This window comes from Moschus berezovskii, chromosome 4 (genome assembly GCF_049115385.1).
Source record: "Moschus berezovskii isolate FMDL1 chromosome 4, NW_MosBer_1.0, whole genome shotgun sequence".
Taxonomy (NCBI): Eukaryota; Metazoa; Chordata; class Mammalia; order Artiodactyla; family Moschidae; genus Moschus; species Moschus berezovskii.
The window spans coordinates 75,368,606-75,382,869 of NC_142463.1; the positions used below are offsets into that span (position 1 = coordinate 75,368,606).

A 14,264-nucleotide genomic window follows, 5' to 3' on the forward strand; every position below is an offset into this window, starting at 1 on the left:
AAGTTTACTGATGTATTCAGTTATTCAGTACTTTGCTATTTCTTAGAATTTTATAGCATTTTTTAATTCTCCCTTTTTTATTTTTGCTAAAAGCACATATTCATATTTTACCCTTTATTTTTCTTGTCAGGCCTTATTTTACTGGTTTTTTCAACGTACCAGCTTCTGTAATTTTTTTGTTTCATATTTCACTAATTTCTGTTTTTATCTCTTTCTACCCAGCTAGATTTATTATTTTTTGTCACTTTACATGCTGAACATGTTTATTTTCTTATTTAAAAATGCATTTAAGATTAAGAAAAATCAGTTGATCTGTTCGGCAGTAAGCTTTGATTTGTAGAGTTCTCTTTTACCTTTTTTTTTTTAGATTTGATATAATTGACATTTAACATTGTATTATTTTCAGATATACAGCATGATTTGATGTATGTATAAATTGTGAAACAATTACCCGGATAAGTTTAGTTAACATCGATTGCCACACATAGTTAAATTTTTTTCCTTGTGCTGAGAACTTTTAATGTTTACTTTAGGCAACTTTCAAATATTGTTAACTATATCAGCATGTGTTACACAGTCAGGGCTAATTTATGGGCTTCCCTGGTAGCTCAGCTGGTAAATAATCCGCCTACAATGTGGGAGACCTGGGTTAATTCCCTCGGTTGGCAAGATCCCCCGGAGCAGGGAATGGCTACCCACTCCAGTATTCTGGCTTGGAAAATTCCACGGACAGAGGGGCCTGGCAGGCTACAGTCCATGGGGTCGCAAAGAGTTAGACACGACTGAGTGACTTCCACTTTCACTTTTTCACTTTATGTCAGAATTCCAAGTTTATACTTTTTGACCACCATCTTTACCGCCTCCCCTTACCTCCTACTGTCCCAGTCTGTACCTCTGGAATTCAATGTTTTGGGTTTTTGTTTTTTTAAGAGTTTACAGGTAAATGAGATCATACAGTGTTTGTCTCTCTGTCTGATTCATTTCACTTAGCCCTGTGACCTCATTTGCATGTTGTTGCAGTTGGTAAATTCTTCTGTTTATGGCTGTTATGAATGTGTAGATTAACCACATTTTCTTCATCCATTGATGGAGACCTAAGTTGTTTCCCTTGTCTTGACTCTTGTAAATAGTGCTACAGTAAACAAGGGGGTGCAAACGTCTAGATAGTGATTTTATTTCCTTTAGATAAATATCCAGAAATGGTATTACTGGATCATGCAGTTATACTTTGTAAAATTTTTTGAGAAACTTGCATAGTGTATTCCTTAGTGGGTACATCAGTTTACATTCCCATCATCATTGCACAAGTGTTCCCATTTCTCCAAATCCCTGCCAATGCTTGTTATTTCTTTTTGATAGCATCCATCCACCTAACAGGTGTGAGGTGATACTTTATTGTGATTTTGATTGGCATTTCACTGATTCATGATTGAGTACCTTTTCGTGTATCTGTTGGTTATTTGTATGTCAATGTATGTCCTCTACCAATTCTTTAATCGTACTGTTTATTTTTTCTGAGTTCTTTGAGTTTCTTATATATTTTTGATATTAACATTTCATGTATGATATGCACATTTTTCCTTCCATCCATCTTGTTGATGGTTTCGGTGATGCCATCCAGCCACCTCATTCTCTGTCGTCCCCGTCTCCTCCTGCCCCCAACCCCTCCCAGCATCAGAGTCTTTTCCAGTGAGTCAACTCGTCACATGAGGTGGCCAAAGTATTGGAGTTTCAGCTTTAGCATCAGTCCTTTCAATGAACACCCAGGACTGATCTCCTTTAGAATGGACTGGTTGGATCTCCTTGCAGTCCAAGGGACTCTCTCAAGTCTTCTCCAGCACCACAGTTCAAAAGCATCAGTTCTTCGGGGCTCAGCTTTCTTCACAGTCCAATTCTCACATCCATACATGACCACTGGAAAAACCATAGCTACAGTTTGACATAGACCTAATTTTGCTTTTGTTGCCTTTGCTTTTGGTTTCAAACCCAAATACACTTCTTTAGCCTTACTTTGGAAGAATATTAAAGGAAATCTTAGCAATAATTTTATCATTCCTAAATATTTCAATGTGTATCTCTAACAGATACAATCTCTTGAAAATATTTTTATCTTTATACCTAATAAAATTTTAAAGAATGTTTTTGTTGTTGTTTAAGTGTAGTTGACATACTATATTAGGATTTAGGCGTACAGTATAATGATTGAACATTTATACAGATTACAGATTGGTCACTGCAAGTCTAGTAACCATTTGTGACCATATAAAATTATTACAATATTACTATTATATTCCCCATGCTGTGCATTACATCCCAGTAACTTACTTATAACTGGAAGTTTGTATCACTTAATTACCTTCACTTATTTTGCCCATCCCACTCCACCACTAAAATAATTTTTTTAAGTTACTTTTTGGTTGCGCTGGGTTTTCGTTGCTAACTTAGGCTTTCTCTAGTTGCGGTGTGTGGGCTTCTCATTGTGGTGGCTTCTCTTGTTGTGGAGCAGGGACTCTATAGTGTGGGCTCAGTTGTTCTGGCGCATAAACTCAGTTGCTCTTCTGCATGTAGGATCTTCCTGGACCAGGGATCAAACCCATGTGCCCTGCATTACCAGGTGGAGTCTTATCCACTGTACAACTAGGCAAGTCCCTAAAATAATTTCTTAATATCATGTAATCTCCAACAGTAGTAATCAGAATTTCCTGATCACTTTAAAGAAATCTTGTATATTTTCTTTTTAAATTGGGGATCAAGGAAAGTCAGCTTACTGATTTGGTACTTTTAGGTCTGTATCCCTGCCGGAGGGCATGACAGCCTACTCCAATATTCTTGCTTGGAGAATCCCCATGGATAGAGGAGCCTGGTGGGCTACAGTCCATAGGGTGGAAAAGAGTCAGACACATCTGAAGTGACCTAACATGCATACAAGCAAGTCTATTTATAGGACAGGTTTTTTTTTCTCCCTTCCCCTTTCTTGATTTTCTGTTAGAGAAACTGGGTCATCTATTCCGTACAATTTTTTGAAAATTATGCTTTTGCTGGTTATATCTATATATGTTGTCATTTTGTCTGTTTCTCATATCCTTTATCTCTTGTGTACTTGTAGTTAGGTAATAAGAATTGATCAGATTCAGGTTTAATTTTCAGCAAAAATACTTTGTAAATGTACTGTGTAATTTCTGATGTATTACCCTAGAAGGAACATGTCTTGTTGTCTTTTTGTGATGTTGACATTTATCAGTAGGTTCAGGTGTTCTCTGCTTGATGCATCCAGTGTAGAGTGCTCCATCATCTTTCTGTACTGCTGGGTTTTAGTAGCTAATAATTGCATAATTCTACTGGGTATTGCAAAAGTGGTGATACTCTTCTCCTGCATATGTTACTTAGTATTTCTGTATTCAGAAGAACTTTCCCTCTCGAGTAGTCTTACTGCAATGATCATTTCTTTAAAAATTTTTAAATTTTCTCATCTTGGGCCATCAGCAGCTCATAATATCACTAGTTTTGCTACTTACCTAAAGTATTATTTTTTTCTCCAAAATTTTAGTTAGCTGGAAATCATGGGTCCTTTAGTGGGACCTGGTCCTTAGAGACAATAATAATGTGGGTACAAAGGTGCCAATGACTTTTAGGTTTGTTATTGTTTCCAAATTTTTTCACTTGACAAAGCTAACAAAATAAGACATGTATTTGTGTTCATTTCCAATTCGTACATAATTTTACTATTTTTCCTTTCCAGTTTTTTGTTGGTATTTCTTGTAGGTTGAAAATGCTTGCTAATGTTAACATAATTGTGTATATCTTTAAAAAGCAACATCAGTGTTAACATTGTAGTATATTTTTCGTAATATAATTTTAAGATTTGTTTTGCAATTATTTTTGTCCTCAAAGTTATTTCATGAAAAATGTATAGGATTGGGTTTGCCTACAGGTTCATTTGTTTTTTTCCATAAGATGACTCTAGTATTGCTTAATTATCTCTGTATTAACTTCAGTCGAAACAATTTTGTTAGTGTTTTTTTTTAACTTTGTTCACTTGAAACAATTTTGTTAGATTGTATTGTGACAGCTATCCTATCAGCATGCATTTTAAAGACACATTAAAATTGGTGAATTTTTATGCAGCCATTTTACAGTTGAGGATGGAGGGGAAAGCAACATTTTTGGCATATTATGTTTTATTAATTCAAGGAAGGTAAAATACAACTGAAACAAAAAAGGACTTATGTAGTATGTGGAGAAGGTGCTGTGACTGGTCAAACATATCAAAAGTGGTTAATCGAAGTTTTCCTGCTGGGGATTTTTTGCTGGATGGTTCTCCAAGGTTGGGTAGACCAGTTGAAGTCCATAGTGATCAAATCGAGACATTCATTGAGAACAGTTGATGTTACACCATGTGAGAGATAGCTGACATACTCAAAATAGTCACATTAAGCCTTGAAAATTGTTGGCACCAACTTGGTTATGTTAATTGTTTTGATGTTTGGGTTCCACATAAGTGAAAAAAAACGTCTTGATGCTGTTCTCTGCTTGAACATAACGAAAATGTTCTGTTTTTAAAACAAACTGTGACAAGCAGTGAAAAGTGGATACTGTACAATTAGATGGAATGGAAGAGATTGTGGGACAAGCAAGTCGAAGTACCACCAGCCAAACACCAGTCTTCATCCAAAGAAAGTGATGTTGTGTATATGGTGGGATTGGAAAGCAGTTCTGTAATAAGAGCTCCCTCTGGGGAACCAAATGATTAATTTCAATAAATATTGCTCCCAATTAGACCAACTGAAAGCAGCACTCAGTAAAAAGTGTGTGGATTTATTCAACAGAAAATGCATAATCTTCTATCAGGATAATGCAATACCGCATGTTTATTTGATGACCAGGCCAAAAAAAAAAAACATTACAACTTATCTGGGAAGTTCTGATTCATCAGCTGTATTCACCAGATATTGCACCTTTGGGTTTCCATTTATTTTGGTCTTTACAAAATTCACTTAATGGAAAAGATTTCAATTGCCCAAAAGACCTGGAACAGTTCTTTACTCAGAAAGTTTTTAGATGATAGAATTATGAAGTTATGCCTGAAAAATGGCAGAAAGTAGTGGAACAAAACAGTGAAGTTCGTAGTAAAAATGAAAAACATGTTTTTTATTTTTACTTAAAAATGAATTTTTTGGTTAGCCCAATACAATTACAGGATTTTAAAGTTTATTGAGATAAGTTTGTGTGTGGTTCTACCATCACCCTGATAGTTAGATTTGTTTCTTACATTTTGATTTTCATTTTTAGGGGATATTTTTTCACTTTGAATAAATTTTCCAAAGTCAAAGTTGCAAAACAAGCTACATTCATAGATGTCTTCTACTCCTGTTCATTCTACTTTGCTTATTCTATCCCCTTAAAAGGGTTTCTGCTTTCATTAATTTTTGGTTTATTAATAGAAGCAAATGTGAGCTTTTTCTGCATGCTCCCTCCTAGCATCTTAGAGAAAAGATAGCACAGAATACACAGGGTTTAATATCTTGACTTTTTAACATAATGATAAACATACCCTGGAAGGTAAATATGCCCTGGAAATCACTCCATGGCTATATATGGAAAATTTTCTCATTTGTTTATACTGCTGGTTAGAAAGTATGCAGGTTCCTCAGTTCCCCATAGCCTGCCCAGCATATTGAAATGCCTGGGATTTTGCCAGTCTGAGAAGTGAGATGGCATCTAAGTCTAGTATTTATTTTGTTTCTGTTTTCTTTTTCCTTTTTTTTTTTTTTACGGTGAGCAAGATTAAGGGTAATTTTCATTTCATGTACTTAAAACTAATCTCTTGCTGCTTATTTTATGAGTAAATTGTCTTTTAAAGTTTCTTATTACCCTGTGAAGTTTAGAGTCATTTTTTCGCTCAAATTTTTAGAAACTGTTTCAAAATCTTATCTGAATAAACTGCAATTAGAATTTATTCTGTTTTCCTTTTCTCTTATTTTCATTAAAATCTTATCATGTTTGATCAAATATTATGATCTGTACAATTTATTTTTGAAACTTTCTGAGGTATTCATTACATAGTATGTAATCTACTTTTGTGACTTACACATTCACAGATAAAAAGATATTTTCTTCTGAAAAGTTTTAAAGTCTTATCTATTCTGTTTGTCTCTAATTCATCAAAAAAAATTTTAGTTACTACACTGTATTAGGTGGGGATACAATTTTATTTCTTTTTGTTTACATAGAGCTAGCCAATTGAAATATGCAGTGTCTTTCTTTTTAATTCGCATTACAGGGGTATGTATATGTCAGTGTAAAGTCTGAGCCACTGTAACAAAATGCAAGTGCAGAACATAGTGGCATAAATAGCCTCAGTTCAGTCGCTCAGTCGTGTCCGGCTCTCCGCGACCCCATGAACCACAGCACGCCAGGCCTCCCTGTCCATCACCAACTCCCGGAGTTCACTCAAACTCATGTCCACAGAGTCGGTGATGCCATCCAGCCATCTTATTCTCTGTCGTCCCCTTCTCCTCCCGCCCCAAATCCTTCCCAGTATCAGAGTCTTTTCCAGTGAGTCAGCTCGTCTCATGAGGTGGCCAAAGTATTGGAGTTTCAGCTTCAGCATCAGTCCTTCCAGTGAACACCCAGGACTGATCTCTTTTATAATGGACTGGTTGGATTTCCTTGCAGTCCGAGGGACTCTCAAGAGTCTTCTCCAGCACCACAGTTCAAAAGCATCAATTCTTCGGTGATCAGCTTTCTTCACAGTCCAACTCTCACATCCATACATGACCACAGGAAAAACCATAGCCTTGACTAGACAGACCTTGGTTGGCAAAGTAACGTCTCTGCTTTTTAATATGCTATTTAGGTTGGTCATAACTTTCCTTCAAAGGAGTAAGCGTCTTTTAATTTCATGGCTGCAGTCAGCATCTGCAGTGATTTTGGAGCCCAAAAAATAAAGTCTTGACACTGTTTGCACTGTTTCCCCATCTATTTCCCATGAAGTGATGGGACCAGATGCCATGATCTTTGTTTTCTAAATGTTGAGCTTCAAGCCAACCTTTTCCCTCTCCTCTTTCACTTTCATCAAGAGGCTTTTGAGTTCCTCTTCACTTTCTGCCATAAGGGTAGTGTCATCTGCATATCTGAGGTTATTGATATTTCTCCCAGCAATCTTGATTCCAGCTTGTGCTTCTTCCAGCCCAGCGTTCCTCATGATGTACTCTGCATATAAGTTAAATAAGCAGGGGGACAATATACAACCTTGACGTACTCCTTTTCCTATTTGGAACCAGTCTGTTGTTCCATGACCAGTTCTAACTGTTGCTTTCTGACCTGCAAACAGGTTTCTCAAGATGCAGGTCTAGAAGTTTATTTTTCATAAAAGTCCTGCAACTGTAAGAAAATGGTATCTTTATGCTCCATGAGGTTATTCACTGAGCTAAGTTTTTTTCATCTGGTTGCTTCAGTTTTTTCCCTGAGTTTATTCTTATGTGCATGGCTTAATGAGGTATAATTAGCTCTCTTTTTTTGCTTTGTCTCTTTTGTTGTCTTGTTTTAAAAAAAGTAAAATGCTTGATTTTATTGATCCTCTTTTGTGTGTCATTGTTAAATTTATTTTGTATTTTTATTGATTGTGTGAGTTTGTGCTCTCATGGTATTTAGCAGGTAGATTCCTCTCTCCACGGAATCTTCCAAGTGAGAAATACTGGAGTGGGTTGGCATTTCCTTCTCCAGGGGATCTTCCCAACCCAGGGATTGAACTTGTATCTTACATCTCCTGTATTGGCAGGTGGATTCTTTACCACTTGCATCACCTGGGAAGTCCATATTCATGTATAAAAATACTCAATATTGTCAGGATGTCAGTTCTTCCCAAAATGATATATAGAGTCAGTGCAATCCCAGTCAAAATTCCAGCAAGTTATTATATGGGTATCAACAAATTGATTGTGAAGTATACGGAGAAGCAAAAACCCCAGAATAGCCAACACAGTATTGAAGGAGAATAACAAAGTTGGAGGACTGATACTACTCAACTTCAAGATTTAATATGAAGCTACAGTGATCAAGGCAGCCTGGTTTGGTGAAAGAATAGACAAGTTGATCAGTGAAACAGAATAGAGAGCCCAGCATAGAGCCCCCCTAAAAATATAGTCAAACCTATTTTTGACAGATAGGCAAAGGCAATACAGTGGAGCATAGATAGTCTCTCTGACAAGTGCTAGTGGAACAACTGAAATCCATGTGCAAAAGAATGAATCGAGACAGTCGTTAAACTTGTCACAAAAATTAACTCAAGGTGGATCATAGACCTAAATATAAAATGCTAAACTATCCAAGAAAGAAATAATTGATTAGCTGGACTTGATTAAAATCAGTAATTTCTTCTCTGTGAAAGATAACTAGAAGGCAAGACTTGGAGAAAATACTTGAAAATAATACACGGGACAAAGGACTATTATCTAAAATATCCAGAACTTTCAAACTGAGCACTAAGAAAGCAACCTGATTAGAAAGTGGACCAAAGAATTTGACACCTCACCAGAGAAGATATACAGATGGCACGTACACATATGAAAAGATGATCCACATCATATGTCATTGCTGCTGCTAAGTCACTTCAGTCGTGTCCAACTCTGTGTGACCCCATAGACGGAAGCCCACCAGGCTCCCCCATCCCTGGGATTCTCCAGGCAAGAACACTGGAGTGGGTTGCCATTTCCTTCTCCAATGTGTGAAAGTGAAAAGTGAAAGTGAAGTCGCTCAGTCGTGTCCGACCCTTAGCGACCCCACAGACTACAGCCAACCAGGCTCCTCCATCCATGGGATTTTCTAGGCAATAGTACTGGAGTGGCTTGCCATTGCCTTCTCCGTCATATGTCATTAAGTAAATGCAAATGGCAACAACAGTGAGACACTGCTACACTATCAGAATAGCCAAAATCTGAAACACTGGCACCCATAAAGCCCTGGGAGGATATGGAGTGTGAGGAAATCTCATAGATTCCTGGTGGGAATTATATAGCCACTTTGGAAAACAAATTAGCTGTTTTTACAAAACTGAACATACTTGTACTATATGATCCAACAACTCCTTGATATTTATTCAAAGGTGTTGAAAACTTCCGTATACACAGAAATCTGCAAGTGGATCTTAACAGCAACTTTATTCATAATTGCCAAAACATGAAATCAACCAAGATGTCCTTCAGTAGGTGAATGGATTAGTAAACTGTGGTGCATAACAATGTGTATCAGCAGTAAAACAAAATGAATTTTCAAGCAATGAAAAGGCATGGGGGTACCTGGTAGCGTAAATGGAGGTTACTAAATGGAAGAAGCCAATTGAGAATGCTGCATACTATAAGATTCCACCTGTATTCTGAAAAAGGCAAAACTATGGAGACAACAAAATTCAGGGGTTGGAAGGAGTTTGGATGAATAGCCAGAGCACAGAGGATTTGGGGGGTACTGAAAATGATGTTAAAAAATATTAAAAGATGGATATATGTCACTACACATTTGTCCAAACCCATTGAATGTACAGTATTAAACTTTAGGTAAACTGGACTTTTGGTGATTATGATACATTAATAATCTTTGGGAATAAATGTGCCAGTCTGGTAGAGGATGCTGATAATGGAGGAGGCTATGCATGTGTGGTGGCAGGGAACATATGAGAAATCTGTTCCTTTTCGTCAATTTTATTTTAAATCTAACAGTGTTCTAAAAAAATTAAAAAGAAAACAAACTAGGAAACATTTTTGTTGATAGTTAACCAGTAATGTTTATTAGCGGTTCTTAAACTTTAGCATTCATCAGAAGCACCTGGAGGGCTTGTTAATGAACTCAGGTTGTTGGATCCTGTCTCCATTGTTTTCTTCAGTAGGTCTAGGATGGATCTGAGAACATATTTCGCTAAGGAAATTTCCAAGTTTTTAATGTTGCTCTAGGGACCACAATTTAAGGATCTCTTAAGTATCTAATTCTGTATGTCATGTCCTTACAGTGCCATGCTGTATCTTCCATACTTTGATTAAAAAATTAAAATGATGTAAATATGGCATTAATGTGACTTGATACTGTTTTTATTTTTCTTGTATTTCTCTGAGCTTGATGTTAACAGATAGTTCGCTTTTAAAACAACGAGGACCATGACATGAATATTTATCACTTTTATATTTGTGTAATACAGCTTATTAAAGAATGAGTTTAACACAGATTAGCATGAAGTTTATGGTTAATTAGAATTGTTTTGGACTTTCTGAAATGCTCTGATAAATTATCTCCATTGTATATTTTTTTTCCATTTTGGTGGTTGCATTCAAATTTGTACTGTTTGTCTAAATCAGCTAGTATTGATGTAGTTATTTTAAATATTGCTTACCAATGTAAGTATACACATACTTCAAAAAGGCAGAACAGTTGATTTAGCTATTTTAAATATTAGTGTGCTCATATGTACTTTTGTAAGTACTCACATTTTAAAAATAGCTGAAATGACATTTTTTGGCTTGAACAAACCGTGCAGTTTTAAGAACATAGGAACATGTGATTCATAAGATTTTTCTTTAAAGGATTTGAAGACATGAGTGTCTCTTATATTGGCAGAAAGAAATTTCTCATTCCATAGATTTTGCTTTTGCTTACAGTATTCTAGCCATTGAAACACATATCTGTTTAATTTCAGTGATTATGAAGATGAGCTGAGCTGTCCAGATCATTAGTGTGAAGTTCATTTTCTAAAGACCTGAGTTATCTGGATGAGTAAAGGATATGAGGTTGAAGGATTCAGAGTGTGAGAAAGTTCAACTGCTTTCAGTTCAGTTCAGTCGCTCGGTCGTGTCCGACTCTTTGCGACCCCATGAATCACAGCATGCCAGGCCCCCCCTGTCCATCACCAACTCCTGGAGTTCACTCACACTCATGTCCATCAAGTTGGTGATGCCATCCAGCCATCTCATTCTCTGTCGTCCCCTTCTCCTCCCGCCCCCAATCCCTCCCAGCATCAGAGTCTCTTCCAGTGAGTAAACTCGTCGCATGAGGTGGCCAAAGTATTGGAGTTTCAGCTTTAGCATCAGTCCTTCCAATGAACACCCAGGACTGATCTCCTTTAGGATGGACTGGTTGGATCTCCTTGCAGTCCAAGGGACTCTCAAGAGTCTTCTTCAACACCACAGTTCAAAAGCATCAATTTTTCGGGGCTCAGCTTTCTTCACAGAACAATTCTCACATCCATACATGACCACTGGAAAAACCATAGCCTTGACTAGACAGACTTTTGTTGGCAAAGTACTGTCTCTGCTTTTTAATAGGCTATCTAGGTTGGTCATAACTTTCCTTCCAAGGAGTAAGTGTCTTTTAATTTCATGACTGCAATCAGCATCCTCAGTGATTGCTTATTAAAAAATTGATGTAGTTTTCCAAAGCTTTTGATTATGAAACGTCATTTTTCCTGTTTATTGCCTTTTAGACTTGGGTGAATGGAAGGAAGGACATAGTGTTGGCTTTGTGAGAAAGGAAGTTAAGAATAGGAGAGTGGAGTTAACTTATTATTTCAGGAATTAATTTTTTCTTATTCCCAGTAGTGTAACACCTGCCATTTTTCAGTGACACTATTTGAAAAGTTACAGAGAAGTGACTTTCAGATTAACATTTTTAAATTTAAAGGGGTGTTAAGCTAATTTGTTCTTGTTTTTATAGAGAGGATCTGACGAACTACTCTCAGGCAGTGTTCTCAGTAGTCCAAACTCTAACATGACCAGCATGGTGGTTACAGGTAAGTGTTACTCTCTTAACAGTCTCATTATTTGCCATTTTGCAGGGCAGAATGTTCTAAGTTTGGTGTGCTTTACCAGAATAGCCTTTATTTTTAAATGCTTTGTGTTGAAACATTTTAGAGGAAATTTTGCTACAGTATATATGAAGTGGGAAAAACTGAAGTGGGTGTCTTGTGGTCAAATAATTAAATCTGATAGCTTTTTTTTAAAATGACAAATACAACCTTTTTTTCCCTTTCATTTACAAGTTTCCTCACTCTCACTTTTGTACTTTCGTGTTTAGCTTTCATGTTTGTATGTCATAAAATGTTTTTAATGTAAGTATTTCTTCTCAGTCCCACAAATCCTACAGCTCCAAATACAAGATTCAGTTGCATAGTTGTCTTTTTTATGTGGTTTCAATATGTTTCTTTGCTATAACAGTATTTTAATTCTTTGAATTGATTTCCTTTATTTACTTGAAAATGTAAGATTTGTTTAATCTTCACAGGGTATTTAAACTTTATATGTTTGAAATAATTGGTTGGTTGTATTGTCTGTCTGTAAATATGTGGACCAATATTTAGACCTTAGATTTTTGGCCAATGGACCAAATTTGAATTTGATGATGAATGAATTAGTTTGCTTTAAAACTGTACATTTTATGTTATTTACCTTAACCAAGGTTTCTTTTTACTAAACCGTTTCCTGAATTACTTGTTTAAGGAATCAGTTACATTGGGCAATATAAAGATTGTAAAAGAATGTAAAGATTGTAAAATGCATTTTGATTTTCTTTAAATAACCACACCCATGTATATGTATACCTCACTGCACACATACAGGCCCTGCAAGTTAAATGAAAATTATAATGACGTATTCTCCAAATATAGTTATAATAATGATAAGATGAATTTTTCTTGACACTGTCATTACTGAGTTTTCCATGTCACAGTTACAAAGCAAAATTGGCCATGATTTTGAAAGTCGGTACCGTGTGCAAATAATTGAACAAACAAGCTCAGATGTCTGTATGTCTGCCAGTTTCATTTTTTTGAAACTACGTTTAATGATTGATAATAGAAATATTTTTAAAACTGATTTGTAGAGCTATGACAGACTACTGGTAGCAGCCTTTCCTTCTTTCCATCTTCCCTCAAAACAAAAAACTATAAAATAGAGTAAAATATGTAGGACAGCTGTTGTCTGGAATTGATGAGTAAATAGTATAAGATGGTGATCCTTGAGATAAAGGAAACATGTGAGATGAATCTCATAGCTTGGCTTTTCTCCTTTGAGGTACTCTACTGTTGTAGCACATGGAGGTAGAACCCAAGCAGAGCATGAAGGTTTCACTGTGCTGAAGAGAGTAAGATTGGTACTCAGAGCTTCTGAGACATTTGGAATTTATGGAGGAGGATCCTGGAAAAGGAACTTATCCAAGGGTTTGGGCCTAGGTCAGAGGGCAGAATTTGGTGTTCAGTTCAGTTCAGTCGCTTAGTCGTGTCTGACTCTTTGCGACCCCATGAACCACAGCTTGCCAGGCCTCCTGTCCATCACCAACTCCCGGAGTTCACTCAAACTCATGTCCATCGAGTCGGTGATGCCATCCAGCCATCTCATTCTCTGTCATCCCTATCTCCTCCTACCCCGAATCCCTCCCAGCATCAGACTCTTTTCCAGTGAATCAACTCGTCGCATGAGGTGGCCAAAGTATTGGAGTTTCCGCTTTAGCATCAGTCCTTCCAATGAACACCCAGGATTGATCTCCTTTAGAATGGACTGGTTGGATTTCCTTGCAGTCCAAGGGACTAGGGATTCTTAAATCAGAATTTTGAATAATGACTGGACTGCATATGTGCAGGTTAACACACTCATGGTCTGTCAGGAATGACCTGCTCTGGGGCTGAGAGTTAGAATGGTGATTCCATCGGTTGTACAGTGCTCTGAGACATTGGAGTTCTGGGAAGTTAGAATGTGTACCTCTTGTGGATTACCTCAAACATTCTGTTTAGGCTACAGAATGCTCAGGCTTTCAGAGAAAGGATCATACACTAATATTAAGTGACAGTCATAAGACTAAGTTAAGAGACTGTGATACTCCAGTCTGACAAAATGTGAAGAATTCACCAGTAATTTAATTGCCTGCCTAAATAAAACAGTATCCCCTAAGGGAGACAACATGATTCAGTCTTCCCACAATTATCCACAATATCCTCCCTACATCAAATGTTATAATCATGTGAAGAAGCATTCAATAAGAATAGACCTCAAAATGACCTAAATATTGGAATTTGCAGAGTACTATAAGTATTTTTAAAGCTGTAAAAGAAAATACTGAAAGAATGAACATGGAAAAATGTGTTGAGAAAGCTATAAAGAAAGCATATAGAAATGCTGTAACTGAAAAATACAATATTCACACAGTGTTTGGAATGGAAAAATCACTGATTGAGACTAACAGAGGTTTGGAGACAACTAAAGAAAGGTTAGTGAACTTGAGTACAGATTGAT

The 14,264-nt window shown here is 36.6% G+C and overlaps 1 protein-coding gene across 4 annotated transcripts in view; it reads left to right on the forward strand.

Annotated features, from left to right (window-relative positions):
- Positions 1–14,264, forward strand: part of PTBP2 (polypyrimidine tract binding protein 2) — an 87,839-nt gene that overhangs the window by 14,497 nt on the left and 59,078 nt on the right. For all 4 annotated transcript variants that reach the window (XM_055401482.2, XM_055401478.2, XM_055401479.2 and 1 more), the window contains exon 3: positions 11,695–11,770. In XM_055401482.2, the coding sequence (XP_055257457.1) occupies positions 11,695–11,770 (76 nt within the window). The remainder of the gene's footprint in view (positions 1–11,694; positions 11,771–14,264) is intronic.